The sequence below is a fragment of the Quercus suber genome, unplaced genomic scaffold (assembly GCF_002906115.3).
Source record: "Quercus suber isolate HL8 unplaced genomic scaffold, Cork oak 2.0 scaffold_918, whole genome shotgun sequence".
NCBI classification, from domain to species: Eukaryota; Viridiplantae; Streptophyta; class Magnoliopsida; order Fagales; family Fagaceae; genus Quercus; species Quercus suber.
This window is the reverse complement of record NW_027070341.1, coordinates 88077-104262: the sequence shown is the minus strand read 5'-3', so window position 1 is coordinate 104262 and position 16186 is coordinate 88077. Positions and strand designations below refer to the sequence as shown.

General features: G+C 33.7%; 2 protein-coding genes across 4 annotated transcripts; both read right to left on the bottom strand.

The window, feature by feature from the left end:
* Positions 1 to 3633: 3633 nt before the first annotated feature.
* On the bottom strand, positions 3634 to 4742 carry LOC112018963 (uncharacterized). Of its 3 annotated transcripts, none has more exons than XM_065768281.1 (2): positions 4436 to 4742; positions 3634 to 4328 (listed from the first exon to the last, which is right to left on the bottom strand). In XM_065768281.1, exon 2 carries the CDS (start codon positions 4307 to 4309, stop codon positions 3662 to 3664), a length of 648 nt encoding a protein of 215 aa, XP_065624353.1. In that variant the 5' UTR covers positions 4310 to 4328; positions 4436 to 4742; the 3' UTR covers positions 3634 to 3661. The 3 variants fall into 3 exon arrangements, with proteins under 3 accessions (XP_065624353.1, XP_065624354.1, XP_065624355.1); XM_065768282.1 differs by having other exon boundaries at positions 3634 to 4324; XM_065768283.1 differs by having other exon boundaries at positions 4487 to 4742.
* Positions 4743 to 14944: 10202 nt separating this feature from the next.
* On the bottom strand, positions 14945 to 15853 carry LOC112018962 (uncharacterized). Its single transcript, XM_024051497.1, has 2 exons — positions 15347 to 15853; positions 14945 to 15175 (listed from the first exon to the last, which is right to left on the bottom strand). Exons 1-2 carry the CDS (start codon positions 15851 to 15853, stop codon positions 14945 to 14947), a joined length of 738 nt encoding a protein of 245 aa, XP_023907265.1.
* Between the last annotated feature and the right edge of the window lie 333 nt (positions 15854 to 16186).

Genomic DNA, 16186 nt, shown 5'->3' with positions numbered 1-16186 from the left:
AAGATAGAAGATTTTTCCTCAAATCTAGCTTGTGACAAACATTAGACAAAGTTTTAACAACACCGTCATACATCTCAATTCTCACAATTCCTATCCCCAAGACCTTATAGGTCATATTATTTTCCATCAGAATTTCACTACCACTAATTGACCAATAGGTAGTAAACCAATCTCTTCTAGGAGTCATATGATAGTTGCAAGCCGAATCAAGAACCCTAGCGTCACCGAAGCAACCAGTAGATACTGATAAAGCTATGTCGTCACCCACAGAATAAACCACCGCAATACAAGTTGCATTACTAGTATTTGAAGTACTCTTGTTCCCCTTTTTCTCTTTGAGTAGCATGCATTCATTTTTCTAGATCTAGATTTTTCTCTATTATTACTAGAGTTATTTTCATTGGATCTACTTTTGACAACAAGACCATTAGCTTGATTATTGCCTCAATTTTTAGAAAAACTATCTTCTTCAACTCTTTAGAATTCAACACATCTTTGACATAATCAATCAAGATAGAATCTCTTCCAGAACCATACAACATGGTGTCAACAAAGTCCTCAAAAGAAGGAGGTAATGAACATAACAAAATTAGAGCCTGATCCTCATCTTCTACTTGACATTCAATATTTTTCAAATCAAGAACAATTCTATTAAATTCATCAAAATGGTTAGAAATAGGTGTACCTTCTTTCATCTGAATGGTGTATAGCTGCTGCTTCATGCATAAGCGATTTGTAAGAGACCTAGTCATATACCGACTCACCAACTTAAGCCATAATCTTGCAGCTATTTCTTTGTCTACCACCTTTCTTAGAACATCATCTCTAAGAGACAACAGAATTGCACTATATGCCCATTCCAAGAGATCTTTTTCCTTATCTGATAGCGTCTCTGGCAAAGCATTCTTGCCCTTTAGTGCTTTCCACAATCCTTGTTGCATTAACAAAGCACGCATCTTGACACGCCATAAAATAAAATCATTCTTCCTGTTACATTTTTCATTCTCAAATCTTGCTGGCGACAAAACCTTTGTCGCCCTACCAGTGAACCAATAACAACACAAATAGATCTGATGAACAATCTCAACCCAAAACAAAGAACCCAAGGCTTTGATACCAGTTTGTTGTAAAAGCGGAAGCTTTAATACCAATATGTTGAGAATAGTGGAAGCGTAAATATCTATTTGTTGTGTGTGTAGCGAAATAATAGTGGATTTATGCAAAATAGAAATAGGAAGACAATTAGCAATCACACAGGGAACACAAAGATTTACCTGGTTCGGCATTTGGCCTATGTCCACAGGTGACGTTGAGGAAAAAGTTTCGCTAACAAAAGAAGGAGATTACAAAGGTGGTATCAAAACACTCTTACAAATCCCATACTCCAAATACACCCAAAAAGCTCTCACTCACCAGAAGCACATGACTAGAGAAAACCTGAAAATCTCTAGAACAAAGTCACGCCTTAGAACTCTATACAATATGCGACTCTCATACACCCTAAAACAATAGCTGCATAACATCAATATATATATATATATATATATATATACACTATGCTAGTTGGCTAAATAAGGTCAACCAGGTGATGCCAAATAACAATTCCAAGTTTAACTTGGATTTCCTAATATGGTTGAGTATTAGTTTGAAAGCAATCCAATAACAAGAGTCTTAATAGAACTCAACCACTTATTAGTGGGCCGAATGCAAGCCACACGTAACAACATTCACATCTTGTAATGTAAGCATTTGAACTTTTCTTTGTAAATTTTCAATTTTTAGATTGTAACTAGGAATCAAAGTTCACAAGGACTTAGTGTGTGTTTGACATTAGCTTAAAAAACCAGCTTTTTTTACTATTTAGCTTATTTTTGCTATTATTCATAGGTTTTATTACACTTTTTGATACTATTCATAGTTCCTATTATACTATTTCAGTTATCTTTTATCTTTATTCATAATACTTTTAATAAAAAAAATTCAGTTTCAATTAAATAAACTGTTCACAAACGAACACTTGGTTTAAACTCTCTTTACACCCTCCAATAATAAAAAATCCAACCCTCCGTCCTCTAGCAACTAGAGAAGCTGTCGGAGAGCTTCTACGTTCAGCTTGACGTCAACAGAAATAAGAGTCTCTGTTCACCGGATTTCTGAATAGGAAGGACTCCCGCCACCATGGCCTCCAATCGCCCCACATTGACTTCAGATCTGTCGGTCATCGCCGTTAGCAAGCTCCTTGGTCTCAAAAGCGACGCAACAATGGCGGCTCCGACAATTGATCACTAAGGTGGGCTATGTGTTAATAATTGTAGTACTTTTAGTTTTAAAAGGGGTTTAGCCGTTTGGGTTTTTGGAATCCATGATTGTTGGGTTTTGTTTTGCTATTCGGTTGGGATTGGGGAGAGAGAATATATGTAAATGTTGAGATTTTAGCCGCAGATTTTTCAACGATTATTGGGGTTAGACGAGTGGGAGAATTTTATTGTAACATTATGGGCTTTTGGAGTTTGATTGTTTGTTAACAAAAGCTCTGTAGTATTTTCCAAACTACAGCAGAGCTCCGACAGCTTTTTCGTTGGCAATGTTCCTGTCGGTTGGAGGTTAGAAGTAGAGCTGGGTTTTTCGTTTGATTGTTTTTTTTTAAAAAAAAAATTAAATTTAGTATTGAATGGGAACTTATCATGTGTGGCATGTCTGATTTGTTGATTGGTGAAATGCTGAGGTGGAATGATAATATTGGAGGCCATAAAGAGGAGAGTTTACACTAGGTTCTTATCAAATTTGCACTCTTTTCTTAAATAATATATAAGACCAAAGCCATGTAATTTTATAATTATTCACAAGAGATGTACATTCAATTTCAATTCATCAATAATATATGTATTTTTTCAATTTGTAATATTAGTAAAAACTCCACTATCTTTTGAGAGGCACAAACACTACTCCACCTATTCCTACAGGTTATGCCAAACCATTTTGAGAGGTTGGGGTAGGGGGCTTGGTCTCTCACACCACTAACCCATAAAAAACAATATGATGTATTAAGTTGAGTTGGTAGGTTAGATGCATACCTCTAATATTACTTTTTTTAGGGCTATCCGCTGTAACCCACCACCCGACCCACCTCACATAACCAATCACCAACCAACAATTAACTCAATTTGATTTGATCTCTACTTCAATGGACAATTGGTGACATTTTCTACCACCTAACTCCATTGCGTTGAGTTTGGGTTAAGCCCAAACCTAAACTAACTCAACTCATGTACACCCTTATTTATTTTACTATATAAGTTTTATTAATTTATTTGTCACAATTTTTTTTAAAAAAGTACATTTATTTATATTATATTATTGAAGTGGTAATGTACATAGCACCAATTACATGCTACATAAATGTGTAATATTTGTATAGTGTCACTATACTTATTATTTGTAAAATTGAACCACAACCTAAAATATTTGTAAATTTGATTTGCTGAAAGACCATTATACTTAGAAATCTAAGTAATGACACGCTTTGTATGTGCTTTGAAATTATGTTTTGAAAACATAATTTCAATCAAAATTGTAAAATCCTATTCTCAAAAAAGAATTTAAAAAAAAAAAAAAAAAAGTGTACGGAGTATATGTAACAATGAGTATAACAAGATATTTCTTAAAAATATTCAATGAGCATAATTGAGCAGCACTTACAACAGCTTGTGTGAAGGACAAGTGCATGCAAGACATTCATGCCGTGCCTTCCAGCATAGGAGCAGTCTGGAGCAGCACTTAGTATGTAAGAAGCCAGGTTGTAGTCTTGTCTATCCACAGCGAGGAATAGTGCGGATTCCTTAGCCTTGTTTACCCGCATAGCTAGTTCTGCTGGATCATTCTCATTAATTAGTTCTTTCACAACATCAAATTTACTATATCGCACAGCGACGTGCAAGGCAGTATCCCCATCTTGATTCACCATGCTCAGAAGCTGCCGTCGGCCACCAGTTACAAGACCCACTTTTCTGGCCTGATCTATTAGAAGCTTTACCATTGAAAAATCCCCTACCCTTGCAGCAACATGTATCGGAGTATTGCCTTTGGAGTTTGTTTTTAAAACAAGGCTTGGAATTAAATTAACTATCTTTTTTGCAGCCTCAATTTTTTTGAATTGCAGTGCAACATGAAGAACAGTGTTCTTCTCGATTGTCACTTGGAGAAGGGTACTGCTATTGGGATCTGTCATAGTCTCAAAGAAACTTGAATCACCAGTGGAAGCAGCTCGGTACACATCAGGATTCATTGCGTATTGCCTTCCCTCTTCCATAGTCAGTTTTTCAATCTGTCTATCAGTGTGAAAAAATAAATAAATAAATAAAACTATTTTATAATATTTACTTTTTAAAAGGGCTAATAAAACTAGGTAATACTAAAATTTTTCAAACAAACACACCTTGCAACCAACGCCTTGCAAGGCAAACAAAAGGAGCAAAGAAATAGCAACCTGTTTTGCACAGAGGTAGAGCAAGGACAACAAACAAAATGAAGGCGAGACGTGGATTTTCTAACAAAACAAACAAGTGTGAAGAAAGAAACTCGTATGATTCTGAGGTACAATGATTGAATTGGGAGGTGGTGTAAGACTAAGGAGTGGGTTGTAAGAATGAAAGAAGTAAGGAAGACGAGTGAGGATTGAGGTGGAGTGCAGATTTAGGGGGAGAAAAGAGGGTATAAAAGGAAGAAGGAGAAGCAGAAAAAGAAAAGAATGTGTGAGGGGAATGTAAGTGGAGAAGAAAAAGACAGAAGGAGAAGGGGACCCAAAAAAAAAAAAGGACGAATAATTAGGCAAAAAGGAGTTAGCGGGCCATGTGTAACTCCCATTAGTATAAAAAGTTAAAGGTCAATGTGCAAACTACATTCCTAAAATTTGGGTGTATTTGAATTTTACACTATAAAGTTTTAGAATATGAATTTTACTCTTGAAATTATATTTTACTTGCATCAATTGCCCTCTGTCTCTGTCCATAATTTCTATAGAGTGCCACATAAACTTTCTACAGGTGTTTAGTTCATCTAATAAAAATGATGCTACGTCATTTATATGTGTGTGTGTGGGTAACATGTAATAATTGTTCCAAGTTGAGGTATGGATAACATTTTTCTTTTTAAAATTTCTAACAACGATGTATTGAATTGCCAATAACTAAATGAAAAACTAATTACTGAAAATTACTAAAATTTATGTTCCTCTGAATTATATTTTTCTTTTATCTTTGGACTCTGGTGTTGAATTACCTTTGTATAGAGTTATTGCTGCATTTACCTTACTGGAGAAATCATCAAAAGTGATATCGTTTCCAATATTTTCAACCTCAAAAGCTATATTGGTCCTGCTCTTTCCTGCACCAAAAATTGAGAAAAATCTTGCATTGATGCTAATCAAGACTAAATAACAAGATTTTGTACACCATGTGGAGCAAAATTCCACAAAACAAAACCATAGACAAACTATACTTAGCATGAATAAATAATAACGTGGCCTAAGCTTTGTTCTAGGACATCAAAATATTAACCGCGCGACCAAACGCCCTAAGTTAAGCTTTCCCTTAAAGACAAGCACAGCCTATCCAACCAAAATTATGATTACTGGTCAAAACTTATCTTTGATAATCATATTCAAGCAGCTTCTCCTTCAGTCAGTAATGGTTAATGTCCTCTTTTTTTTTTTTTTTTTAAAAGAGCAAGCCCCTTCCCATCATTCTTTTGGACTCGGCATCCAACAGTAGCCTCTATTTTTTGTTCAGTAAGTCCAGAGACACACCCGATTTCACACTCAACTAATGTGTCAAATTATGATTGTTGTTTCCTAACCAAGAACCCTCGCTGATGAGCACTCCAGGTCCACCAAAACTCTGAAGTTCAGACAATGAGACAGAGATAGGCAGCTCAAATTTGTGTAGCATATTTGACTCTGTCCAATTTACTGGGGCACTAACATCAACCAACTTCCCCGAGTGCATAATACTTTCATCATTTGAACCTTCATTCCTAAAGTGACTTCCACCATCAGAATACAAACCCTCATGACCCCTTGTGGTTTCTCCCAACTATATTGGTTCTTCCTGCCGCCTCCAAGAGCAAATGAAAATACTAGAACGCAACTTCCTATAATTTAAATTTTAACCAAAAGAATGAAACAAAGAAGACAAATAGATGTTTAGATACTAACCAAAAAAAAAAAAAAAAAGTTTGGATACACTCTAGAAACATGGCACCAAAATAGGATTTGAATACTCTCTGTTTCAAAGTGAAATAGAAAGTAATCACTTCAAGGATTTAGATTTTGTCATCTCAATTAAAATATAAAGGTGGTAAAAATTTAATTAGGGTCCTCGGTTTTTTCCAATAATATTTCTCTGAAGGTTACCAAAAAACAAGAATAAAATAAAATAAAATAAAATAAAAACCATGTGCAAGTCCTAATAGCCGGTTCAATTAAAGCACAACTGATCTTTTTGTCTCCTAAAATATATCTGGTCCCCACCCAAAAAATAATGTTGACAATCAGATATCAGATATCAGACAAAGTTTGATCTCAGACAAGGTTTGATATACGTAGAAGTGGAACCGATAGGACATTAGGCTAAGTATGATTTAAGGACTTAAGCCATAGGGCTAGGATGGTATCGATGAAACATTTTGCATATGTTATTTAAATGTTCTCTTTCACATTCAAATAACGACGAAAACTAGCAATGTGAGATAGAAAGAATAGTTACTTTTGTTAACCCTTCTTCATATGCCTTCAACATTTTTAAATTATAGGTGTGATTGTGCGATAGGTTTTTAATGCGATGTCAACATTGCTAGGTTGGTCTACCTGGTAGCCATTGACCACTCTCGATCAAGTCCTTATTTTGACGAAGGATGAGAGTACCAATACATTGCTACCAATACATTGCTAACAGGGAGGGGTGACTCAAACACTAGATGCCTTGTATAGCAGAGTCTTGTTGGCCCAAGGCTCCAGTCACTAAGCCACCAATCACATTGATAGTATCGACGAAATTTAGGAGAAATTAAACTTAATCCACTTGTGATTAAGCACGTTTTGATTTTGTCATATGCGGTTTGAAAATTGTCACTTTACCAACTTGAGGGATCTTCTGTTAGGCCTCCACAACCCACCTCAATGTCTCACTAATAAAAACAAAAAAAATATAACAAAATCACATAAATCAAGATCACAAGTAATATATATTTGTAAAATTGTGAAAGTTTTTAAAATTTTGACCAAGAACACTAAAATCAAAACCTAGAAATGGATCTCTTTTTTATTTATTATTTATTATTTATTGCCTTTTCTTTTGCTTTTGCATATGAGATGATTAACCTATAATAATAAAATTTGCTTTTGCATATGAGCCAATCTAAAGGAAAAACGAAGCAACCAATAAAAGGGCAAGAACACTGAAATCAAAACCTAGAAATGGATCTTTTTTTCTTTTTTTTTTTTGGGTTTTGGGTTTTACTTTTTCTTTTGCTTTTAGCTTTAGCTTTTGCTTTTGCATATGAGATGATTAACAAATAAATAAAAAATTGTTTTTGCATATGAGCCAATCTAAAGAAAAAACGAAGTAACCAATAAAAGGGCAACCACACTAAAATCAAAACCCACTAATGAATCTCTTTTTATTTATTTATTATTATTTCCTTCAAAATCCACTAATGAATCTCTCTTCTTTTCTTTTCTTTTTTTTCTTTTTTTTTTGCTTTTGCATATGAGATTATTAACAGATAATATATATATATATATATATATATATATATATATATTATTTTGCATATTTGCCAATCTAAAGAAAAAACAAAGTAACCAATAAAAGGGCAAGAACACTAAAATCAAAACCTAGAATGGATCTCTTTTTATTTTTTTTTTTTTTTTTTCTTTTGCTTTTGCTTTTGCATATGAGATGATTAACAGATAAAAAAAATTGCTTTTGCATATGAGCCAATCTAAAGAAAAAAACAAAGTAACCAATAAAAGGGAAATATATTCAAACTAGTAAAATATTGATGTTGGGTCCCAAATAATATTATCAGTAATATTATCAATCCAAATATAAATCACACACAAAAACACAAAAAAATTTACATGGAAAACTCTTTCTCCTTGAAGGAAAAACCACGGGACAAACTCCGCCTAAAGAAAAACTTCACACACACTAATTATTTATCTTGAAGGCGGCAACATTTTGCTCACTCTTCTCTAGTTTTCTTCTCTTCTTCTTTCTCTTTTCACGTAGCTCTCCTTTTTAGTTTTCTTCTCTTCGTCTTTGTAGAGGTGGCGCGAATTGAAAAAAAAAAATTTGTATATCCTAAAATAAATTAAATTTTAAATTTACATGGGTTGTGGACGACCCTGTAAAAAAAAAAATGAGTTGGAAAATTTGACCCTCCAAAATCTTGGCCAGTTGAAGGTTGAACAAAAAATTGCCCAAATGATCAAATAAACAACACAAATTAGCCCCAAAAATTTAACAAAAAATAAAATATCCCTCCCCAAATTGACGCCCATTTGATGCAATTTTTTTTTTCTAACCCAAACGGTCAATTCCTCATAATACCATCAAACAAGTGATTAAATAGAAAATTATACACTAAAACGCTTTGTACCCCTCATCAGCTTCTTCGCAAGCTGCACCAAATTGTGTGGAACATCATCACAACAGAAAGTTTGGTAGTGGCCAAGATGTTGGGAAGGAAAATCTGGACATGTGGTTTGCCTGAAGTACGCAACAGTTAGCACCGTGATCATCTTTTGAAAAATACAAAGTACAATGAGACTGGGAATGGTTGAATTTGGTCAGTGACGGTGAGGATAACATTGGGAAGAATATGAAATGAGCTACACAATGTGGACAATAGCTGTAGACTTGCTTTCATTGTGTGAAAATTGTAAAGTTAATTAGCTACTGGAAACTTGTATTTAAAATTCATTACAAAAGAGAGGGGTCTCTTCATTGTCAAGTGAAGTAAGGTGCTACAAAAAATATTGCTATTTGCAACAAAACTTTTTCGACAATTACAAAAAGCCATCAGAAAAACTAGCTTTTTTGATGGCAAGTCTCTTTCATCGACAATTACTCATCAAATATTAAAACATTTGTGACAGCAAACTGAGTTCATCGAAAATGCCTATTATTTTTGTCAAAAAATATGATTTATTTTGGAGGAAAGTGGTCCCACCTTACTTTTTATGACAGCATAAAAATGTTCATTGCTAATAAAGTATTATTTACGACGACCGAATAAAAACGGCTAGAATTACTAACACTTGTGACAGCTTTTGTGCATCAAAAATACAAAATATTTTTTTATAGTGTTATTATTTGCGACAATCATCCTTCCGTCATAAATATAAAAGGGGGTATTATTTACGACAACTGAAGAAAAACCGTTGGAACTATTAACACTTGTAACTGCTTTTGTGCGTTGAAAATACAAAATATATATATTTTATGGTATTATTATTTGTGACAAACATTCTTCCATCATAAATATAAAAGAGAGTATTAGCAACAGCCATGAAGCCATCAAAAAAGGTAAAATATTTTGAAGGGAAAATTTCCTCCTTACTTTTCACATTTGTGACAACATTTATCTATTGGAATTAAAATTTTTTTTTTTTCTAACTGAGTTTGTATTTGTGACGAACATGCTGACTATCATAAATAGTTAATTTTCTTTAAAAGAAAGAATGTATTAGTGATGGAATTGGATCCCTTCCAATAAATAATATTTGCAATGGACCTAAGCCGTAGACAAGGGGNTTGGTCATTTCAGAAGTAAAACGTATTTTGATCATTTTGAAGCTTTTAGGGGCACTTTCGTCACTTTAGAAGTTTATGGGTATTTTGGCCATTTCTGAACTTTGATGGTGTATTTCAACCATTTTGGATGGTCGGATTGTGTCAACAGGGTTAAACAAAGTTTCCTAGTAGGTGGGTACAACAACATATGTCCATCATGCAACTAGTTGGAGATCCAAAATCTAACCATTGGATTGGTAGAATGTGGTAAAATATTTGTGTTTGTAAATTACAATGACAATCAGACGGTTAGATTGTGAGAACAAGCAATCAAATCCTGTGAAACTTCAAAGTCTATTAAACTTGGTCAATCTTTGGTCAAACTTCAAAGTTGGTTCCAGGACCACTAGATTTGATCAAATTAGATTGATCAAGGAGGTTTTAAGTGGGTTTTGGGTATTGGTAAGTATTTTAAGGTTTTTTCATGCTTTTATCATTTTCTTGTTTTAAAATGGCAAAGTCAAAGGTCATATGTAAATCCATTGGGGTCATTTTCCAGGTTTTTGGTTGCATTTTGTAACTAATTTTCTCAATTCTTAGTAATATTTATATAGCATATAACTCTCTTGGAAGAGTATTGGATATTTTTAGTGATTGAAGTTTCATGATAGGTAGATACAACGACACGCGTCCATCTTGTGCCAAAGTCAGATTTAAAATTTGACAATTGGATTGAAAGTGTGGGATAAAATATTGGTTTTAATGAATTTTGACCTTAATCAAACGGTTGGATTAGGATAACGTGACCAATCAAAATTTCTTGGTGTGTTGGTACAACAACACATGTCCATAATGCTTTAGACTCAATTTCCAAATTCAATTGTTGAATTTGAAGAATATGATGAGATATTGGTGTTGGTGAAGTATGACAACAATTAGACTGTTAGATTGTGAGAAATGAGTAGTCAAAGTTTGCAAAACTTGGTCATTATTTGGTCAAACATGGTCAACCATCGAAGTTGGGTCTATGACAACTTGATAGGATCAAATTAGGTTGAATAGGGAGGTTTTGAGTGGGTTTTGGGTATTGGTTTCTATTTTAGGGTTTTCTCAACTTTTATGCTTTTCTATAAAATTTTCTTTACTAAAGTTTAACAATGAATAGTACATACAATAATGAAAATTTTAGAATAATAACGCAAAGTTTATCAAGCACCCAAATACATGCAACAACAATTCTTTCCACAACTTGAAATAAATGAAATAAATGGCATACTAAATATTTTAAAATACTCTTTAATTAAAAATTGAAATAAATGAATTTTAATTAGAAAATAAGATAATTTTGGAAATTTGCGGGTAGGTAAGTACACAACATTTTAAATATTAATTTAAGAAAATTTGGTAAATGGAATGTCAAGTGGAAAATGTTTTTTCACTTCAAATGGCCAAAGGAAATAAACAAAGTTTTTTTTTTTTTTTTTAATATTGAGGTTATATTTCTATAAAAGAAATCCACCCACACAATAAAAACACACTTGCTATAAAAAATAAAAATAAATAAAAATAAAAATAAAAAAATTTGCAAGAAGTGAGATTCCATAGTGTTTCTATCTTTTATTAATAATAATATTTGAAAAAGTGATATTTCAAAGTGACCAAAAAAAAAATGTGACGTGGTTGTCATAAACAAAAAACATAATTTTATAAATAAAACAAAAAAGAAGTCACATTGGTATAAAATAAACCTAGCCCCACATTATTGTTGTTTTAAAAAACACACACACAGTATCATTTTAAAGCTAAAAAATAAAAAGAAAGAAAAGAAAATGAAAAGACAAAACCCTACCTCCTAGTTCCCTCCCTCTCCCTTCATCTAAAAAAAAGCCCCCTTTTTCTTTTTTTGATCCCATGCCTCCCTTTCCCTCTCACTAAAATACTAAGTACTAACACTCTATTTCACTAAAGAAAAAAAGAAGAAGTAAAAAAGCTCTCACCTCTATACTTTATCGCCCACATATTTTTCAATATCCCTCCACCGTTCACTCTCTCTTTCTCTTTCTCCCAGTCACAATCAAACCCAAAATGTTAGTTTTCTTAAATCCTTATATTTTGATTTATTTTGTTAATGTAGTGGATTAGAAAATGGATTTGTTGGTTTATTTCCTTTATCTAAATTTTTGGTTTGGTTTAGATATATCTCTTTCATAATATACAATCTCGTATTGTAGGCAAAGTTCTTAAGAGTTTGTTACTAGTAAATAGTGTAATGTTTGTGTTTATTGGTGGCCCCAGCCAATCTATTGATTAATCTTAATTTTTTTTTTTTTTTTAAGAATTGATGATGCAAAAAATCAGCAATTGAGCTCCTCGTCGTAGCAGATGAACGAAGCTGTGATGGGGGTCGAGTTTGTTGTAGTAGGACCTACAAGAATGAACTGGGTGGAAGAGTAACACGCCGGTGTGGCGTTAGCCAAACCACCTCCGATGCTTAAGTCAGTAAGGGAGAAAATTTCTAGAGAGAAAATGGGTTGAGAGTGATTTCGTAGAGCATTTGTGTATTTAGCTAAAATTTAACTACACAATGATGCAACAATGATGCAGTTGTAGATTGATATATTTAGGGATGAGGGAGCGTGAAAAACATTGAAAATGACACATTAAAAATTTGGATGTCATTTGCCAAAGAGCTACTCCCATGTTTAGTATTAACCACTTGACTTCAATGTGAGTTCTTTTGGGTAAAACCTTTTTAGTATATTTTTCTTTATTCCTTGTTTATTTTATTCATCAAGGCACAATCTTACTACTTAGCCATAAATGCTACGTCTGCAAATCTATTGAAACAACTATCCTTTTATACGATTCATTCTACAATTTTGTCTATTGTTCTAAGTTGTTTTGTTTACTTCAAAGTCTGTGAGTGTAGTTAACAATATTGTTAAAAATTGTGTGAATGAGGTTCATTATATTATTCAAAGCTATAAAAACTTACTATGCAATATTGTATATTGTAGGATATGTCAAGTGGGAAGTTTTTCATGTAGTTTTGGAAGGTTGAATTATGGCAATAATCATAAGGTGAAATGTAAACACCAATTTCCTGCAATCTTGAAGACATTGTGGACAAATAACAACCCAAGCAAAAAATAGAATGGAAAGAGAAGGATAATAATGCACCTTAGATGAAGATTGTTGATTTAGAAGATAAAAAGCTAAGGAAGATTGTGGTGGTCATTTTAGTTTATTTAGTGAAAGCAAAAGGCCAAGGAAAGAACTTGTATTGAGAATAGGTGAATTGTAGTTTAGTCACTATGAAAGATTGTAATGACTATCATTTTGAGATAGTAGGCAGCTTATTATCTTGTTTAATGTAATGACAATTGTAATAGCCACTTGTATTTTTATGTTGTAATGGAAATTGAAATACATTTCTTGCAATGGAAATTCTTACTTAGTTTTGTCTCTTATTGGAATATTGTTTATTATAATGGAAATTGGCACTTAGCCATCCATAAATGCACCTAGCAATTACATTGGACCTGCAAAGTGCAATTGTGGGCAGCTATGCAATTGTGGGTAGCTATACTACAGAAGAATACAATCACTGACATTACTTGACACATTGACTAACAAATGTGGGCCATTACTTGGCACATTGAATACAATCACTACAAAGGAAAATAATGACTAACAAATTTTGCCAAACAAGAAGAAGCTATACTGCAGAAAAATACAATCACTAACATTACCTGGCACATTGCCAAAACTTGATAAATTCAATATATGACCAAAATACTAATAATTTTTCCATAATAACTAACAGTTGTTCTCATAAAGTTTCTGTAAATTATTGACCAACAAAAAATAGGATACTTATGTCCAGTATCACCATCATATAAGCTTATGAAAAGCTTTACAAAACAATGACCACAAAAAGGTTCTAACAATTAACGGTCCTACAAACTGATATTGTTGTTGCTCCTCAAGCTTTTTTAACTCCACTTCCAGCTCTTCCTTTTCCAACACTAGCTCTTGCACCTTTTCTAGATTTACCAACTCCATTGCTTCCAACAACACTCGTTTGGGTTAAGATCTTTAATAATAGAAACATGGTAAGTATGCATGCACAACAAACTAAATGACCAAATATTGGCAATTTGCAAATAATAAGCACAATGTATATAATATAGTATGGAAAGTACTATAGTTGATTGGCTTCCAACAACACTTGATGGGCAACAATCCTCTTCCACTCTTAAGCCCATAAACAAATGATTGCCTCCTGTTCTCCTAATTTACAACAAGCTCAAAAAATTTGCAGTTAGCAACTACAATAAGTAGCATATACCAAAACTTAGTTAGCAATAAGCATGTATTAATACATGATTTTGTCTCCCTATAGTAGATGTTGCTCATTGTCTCTACTCAGTCTAGCCCTCATTAACATCATTAGATTTGGGGGGTACTTTGCATCCTCTTTTGTTGTGACCTAATTGTCCACAATTGGAACATTTTTGTGTGGCAAATGACTTCTTCAACTTATGTGAAATCCTTCGTGCCTTATCAATAGCTTTCTTCCTTTTGTTCTCCTTTGGTCTTCCAGGCTGTACAAGCATCTTCGAAGGCAGAATCTTATCACTTGATTCCTTTGGCCAAAACTCCTCACCATTGGTAGGCTGGATAAGATGTGAGTAAGTTCTAAGGTAAGTCTCAACCTTGTAGCAGTGATGCACATAATTTTCTGTCTTTTCTTTATTGTAAGCAATTGCTAAAACCGCATACTTACAAGGGATGCCTGTTAAATCCTATCTGTAGCAAGCACACGTATGCTTATCTAGATCAACTACAAATTGCTTTCCCTTACGATGCACTTCAAACTTTGAGCCACCAGACCATGTAGATATGCAATCCCTAGATGCTTCCTTGTTAACTTCTAATTTATCTTGAATCCTAGGACATATTGGGCCAGACTTCTTCAACATCGTATCCCTATTTCTTGGGATTCTTTTCATAAGATACCTCCTAATCATCTCACACATGGTCAATATGGACTTATCCCTAGCATCAATTATCTTGGAATTAAATGACTCACAAAGGTTGTTCAACAACATGTAACACTCAGGCCAAGTACTAAAAACATGTCTACCCTAATGTGCACAGTCAATATCCATCAAATGCCCATAAGCATTGACATCTACATTTCTCATCATCTCCATCTTTGCCTCAAACCCAGATCTGGTGGTCTCTCTTGCTGCTACCCATATTAAATCCTTCAATAGTTTACTCTTATGCTCCTTCTTGAAGTTGGCATATAAATGTCTAACACAAAACCTTGTATGTGCTTCAAGAGCAACTGTTGCAAGAGCAAGAAGTAAGCCCTATATTAAAAACAAAAAAAGCAAAAAAAATGTTATTACGTAGATATTAAAAAATTTGAACACTAAATTTAAGTTTAAATATATACAATAAATACAACATTAAACTTACATAAAAAAAGAAACTCATACCTTCTGTTGGTCAAAAGTTAAGGTCTAGCCGCGTTCCCTCACAAGACCAATATCAGCTAACAACAACTCTAGAAACCATGACCAACTATCCTTGGTCTCACCCTCACAAACAGCAAATGCTATTGGGTACATCCTGTCATTCCCATCAATCCCAACAGCTACCAATAGTTGCCTCTTAAACCCTCTTAAATGACAAACGTCAAGACTAATAATTGCCCTACATTCCTCCAAAAATCTAATTCTACAAGCAGCTAGATACACATACATTCTATTGAAGTGCAGTGTGGGTATGTGTAGATTAATTTTGGCTGTAGTGCCTAAATTAGAAACTCTCAACTCTTCACAGTAATCTCTAGCTCTTTCAAAATGGTAGGCAAACCTTCCTTTAAGCATTTCCAATGCAATCTGCCTAGCCCTAAAGGCTTTGTCCAGGGAAATGTCTACTTGAAACTGATTTTTTATACCTTCCTTTATCTCAGCACTTTTGATGTTAGGTCTCCCTCTAAACATCTCTAGCCATGCAACTGTAATCAACCTTGCAGAAACCATCCTACTATGAAAAGCCCTAGAACATGTATGTTTTTCCCGATAGGTTTTCACAAGCAAAGAGTTTTCTTCACGGTCCCATGAAGCATAAATATACCACTCACAATTCTCTCATTTGTAACTCACCTTGCGAGACTCATTCTTAACAATTAACAATAGATATCCGTGCTTGATTCTATAAGATTGCACAGCCCTCTTAAACTCCTTGTGGTCACTAAACAACATCTATTTCTCAAAAACGGGGTCAGACATATCCACCTCAGCTCTGAATTCAATGTACTTCGGGTGCTCTTCATTATCCTCAGAGTTGACAGGTGTGCACAAAACGATAGAGTG

Bases quoted from the DNA above. Each gene is read 5' to 3' on its own strand.
- LOC112018963 (XM_065768281.1), bottom strand. From the start codon at position 4,309: ATGGAAGAGGGAAGGCAATACGCAATGAATCCTGATGTGTACCGAGCT.
- LOC112018962 (XM_024051497.1), bottom strand. From the start codon at position 15,853: ATGGTTTCTGCAAGGTTGATTACAGTTGCATGGCTAGAGATGTTTAGA. The intron at 15,176-15,346 runs GTGAGGGAACGC...TTTTTAATATAG, and splicing joins TGTTAGCTGATATTGGTCTT to GGCTTACTTCTTGCTCTTGC.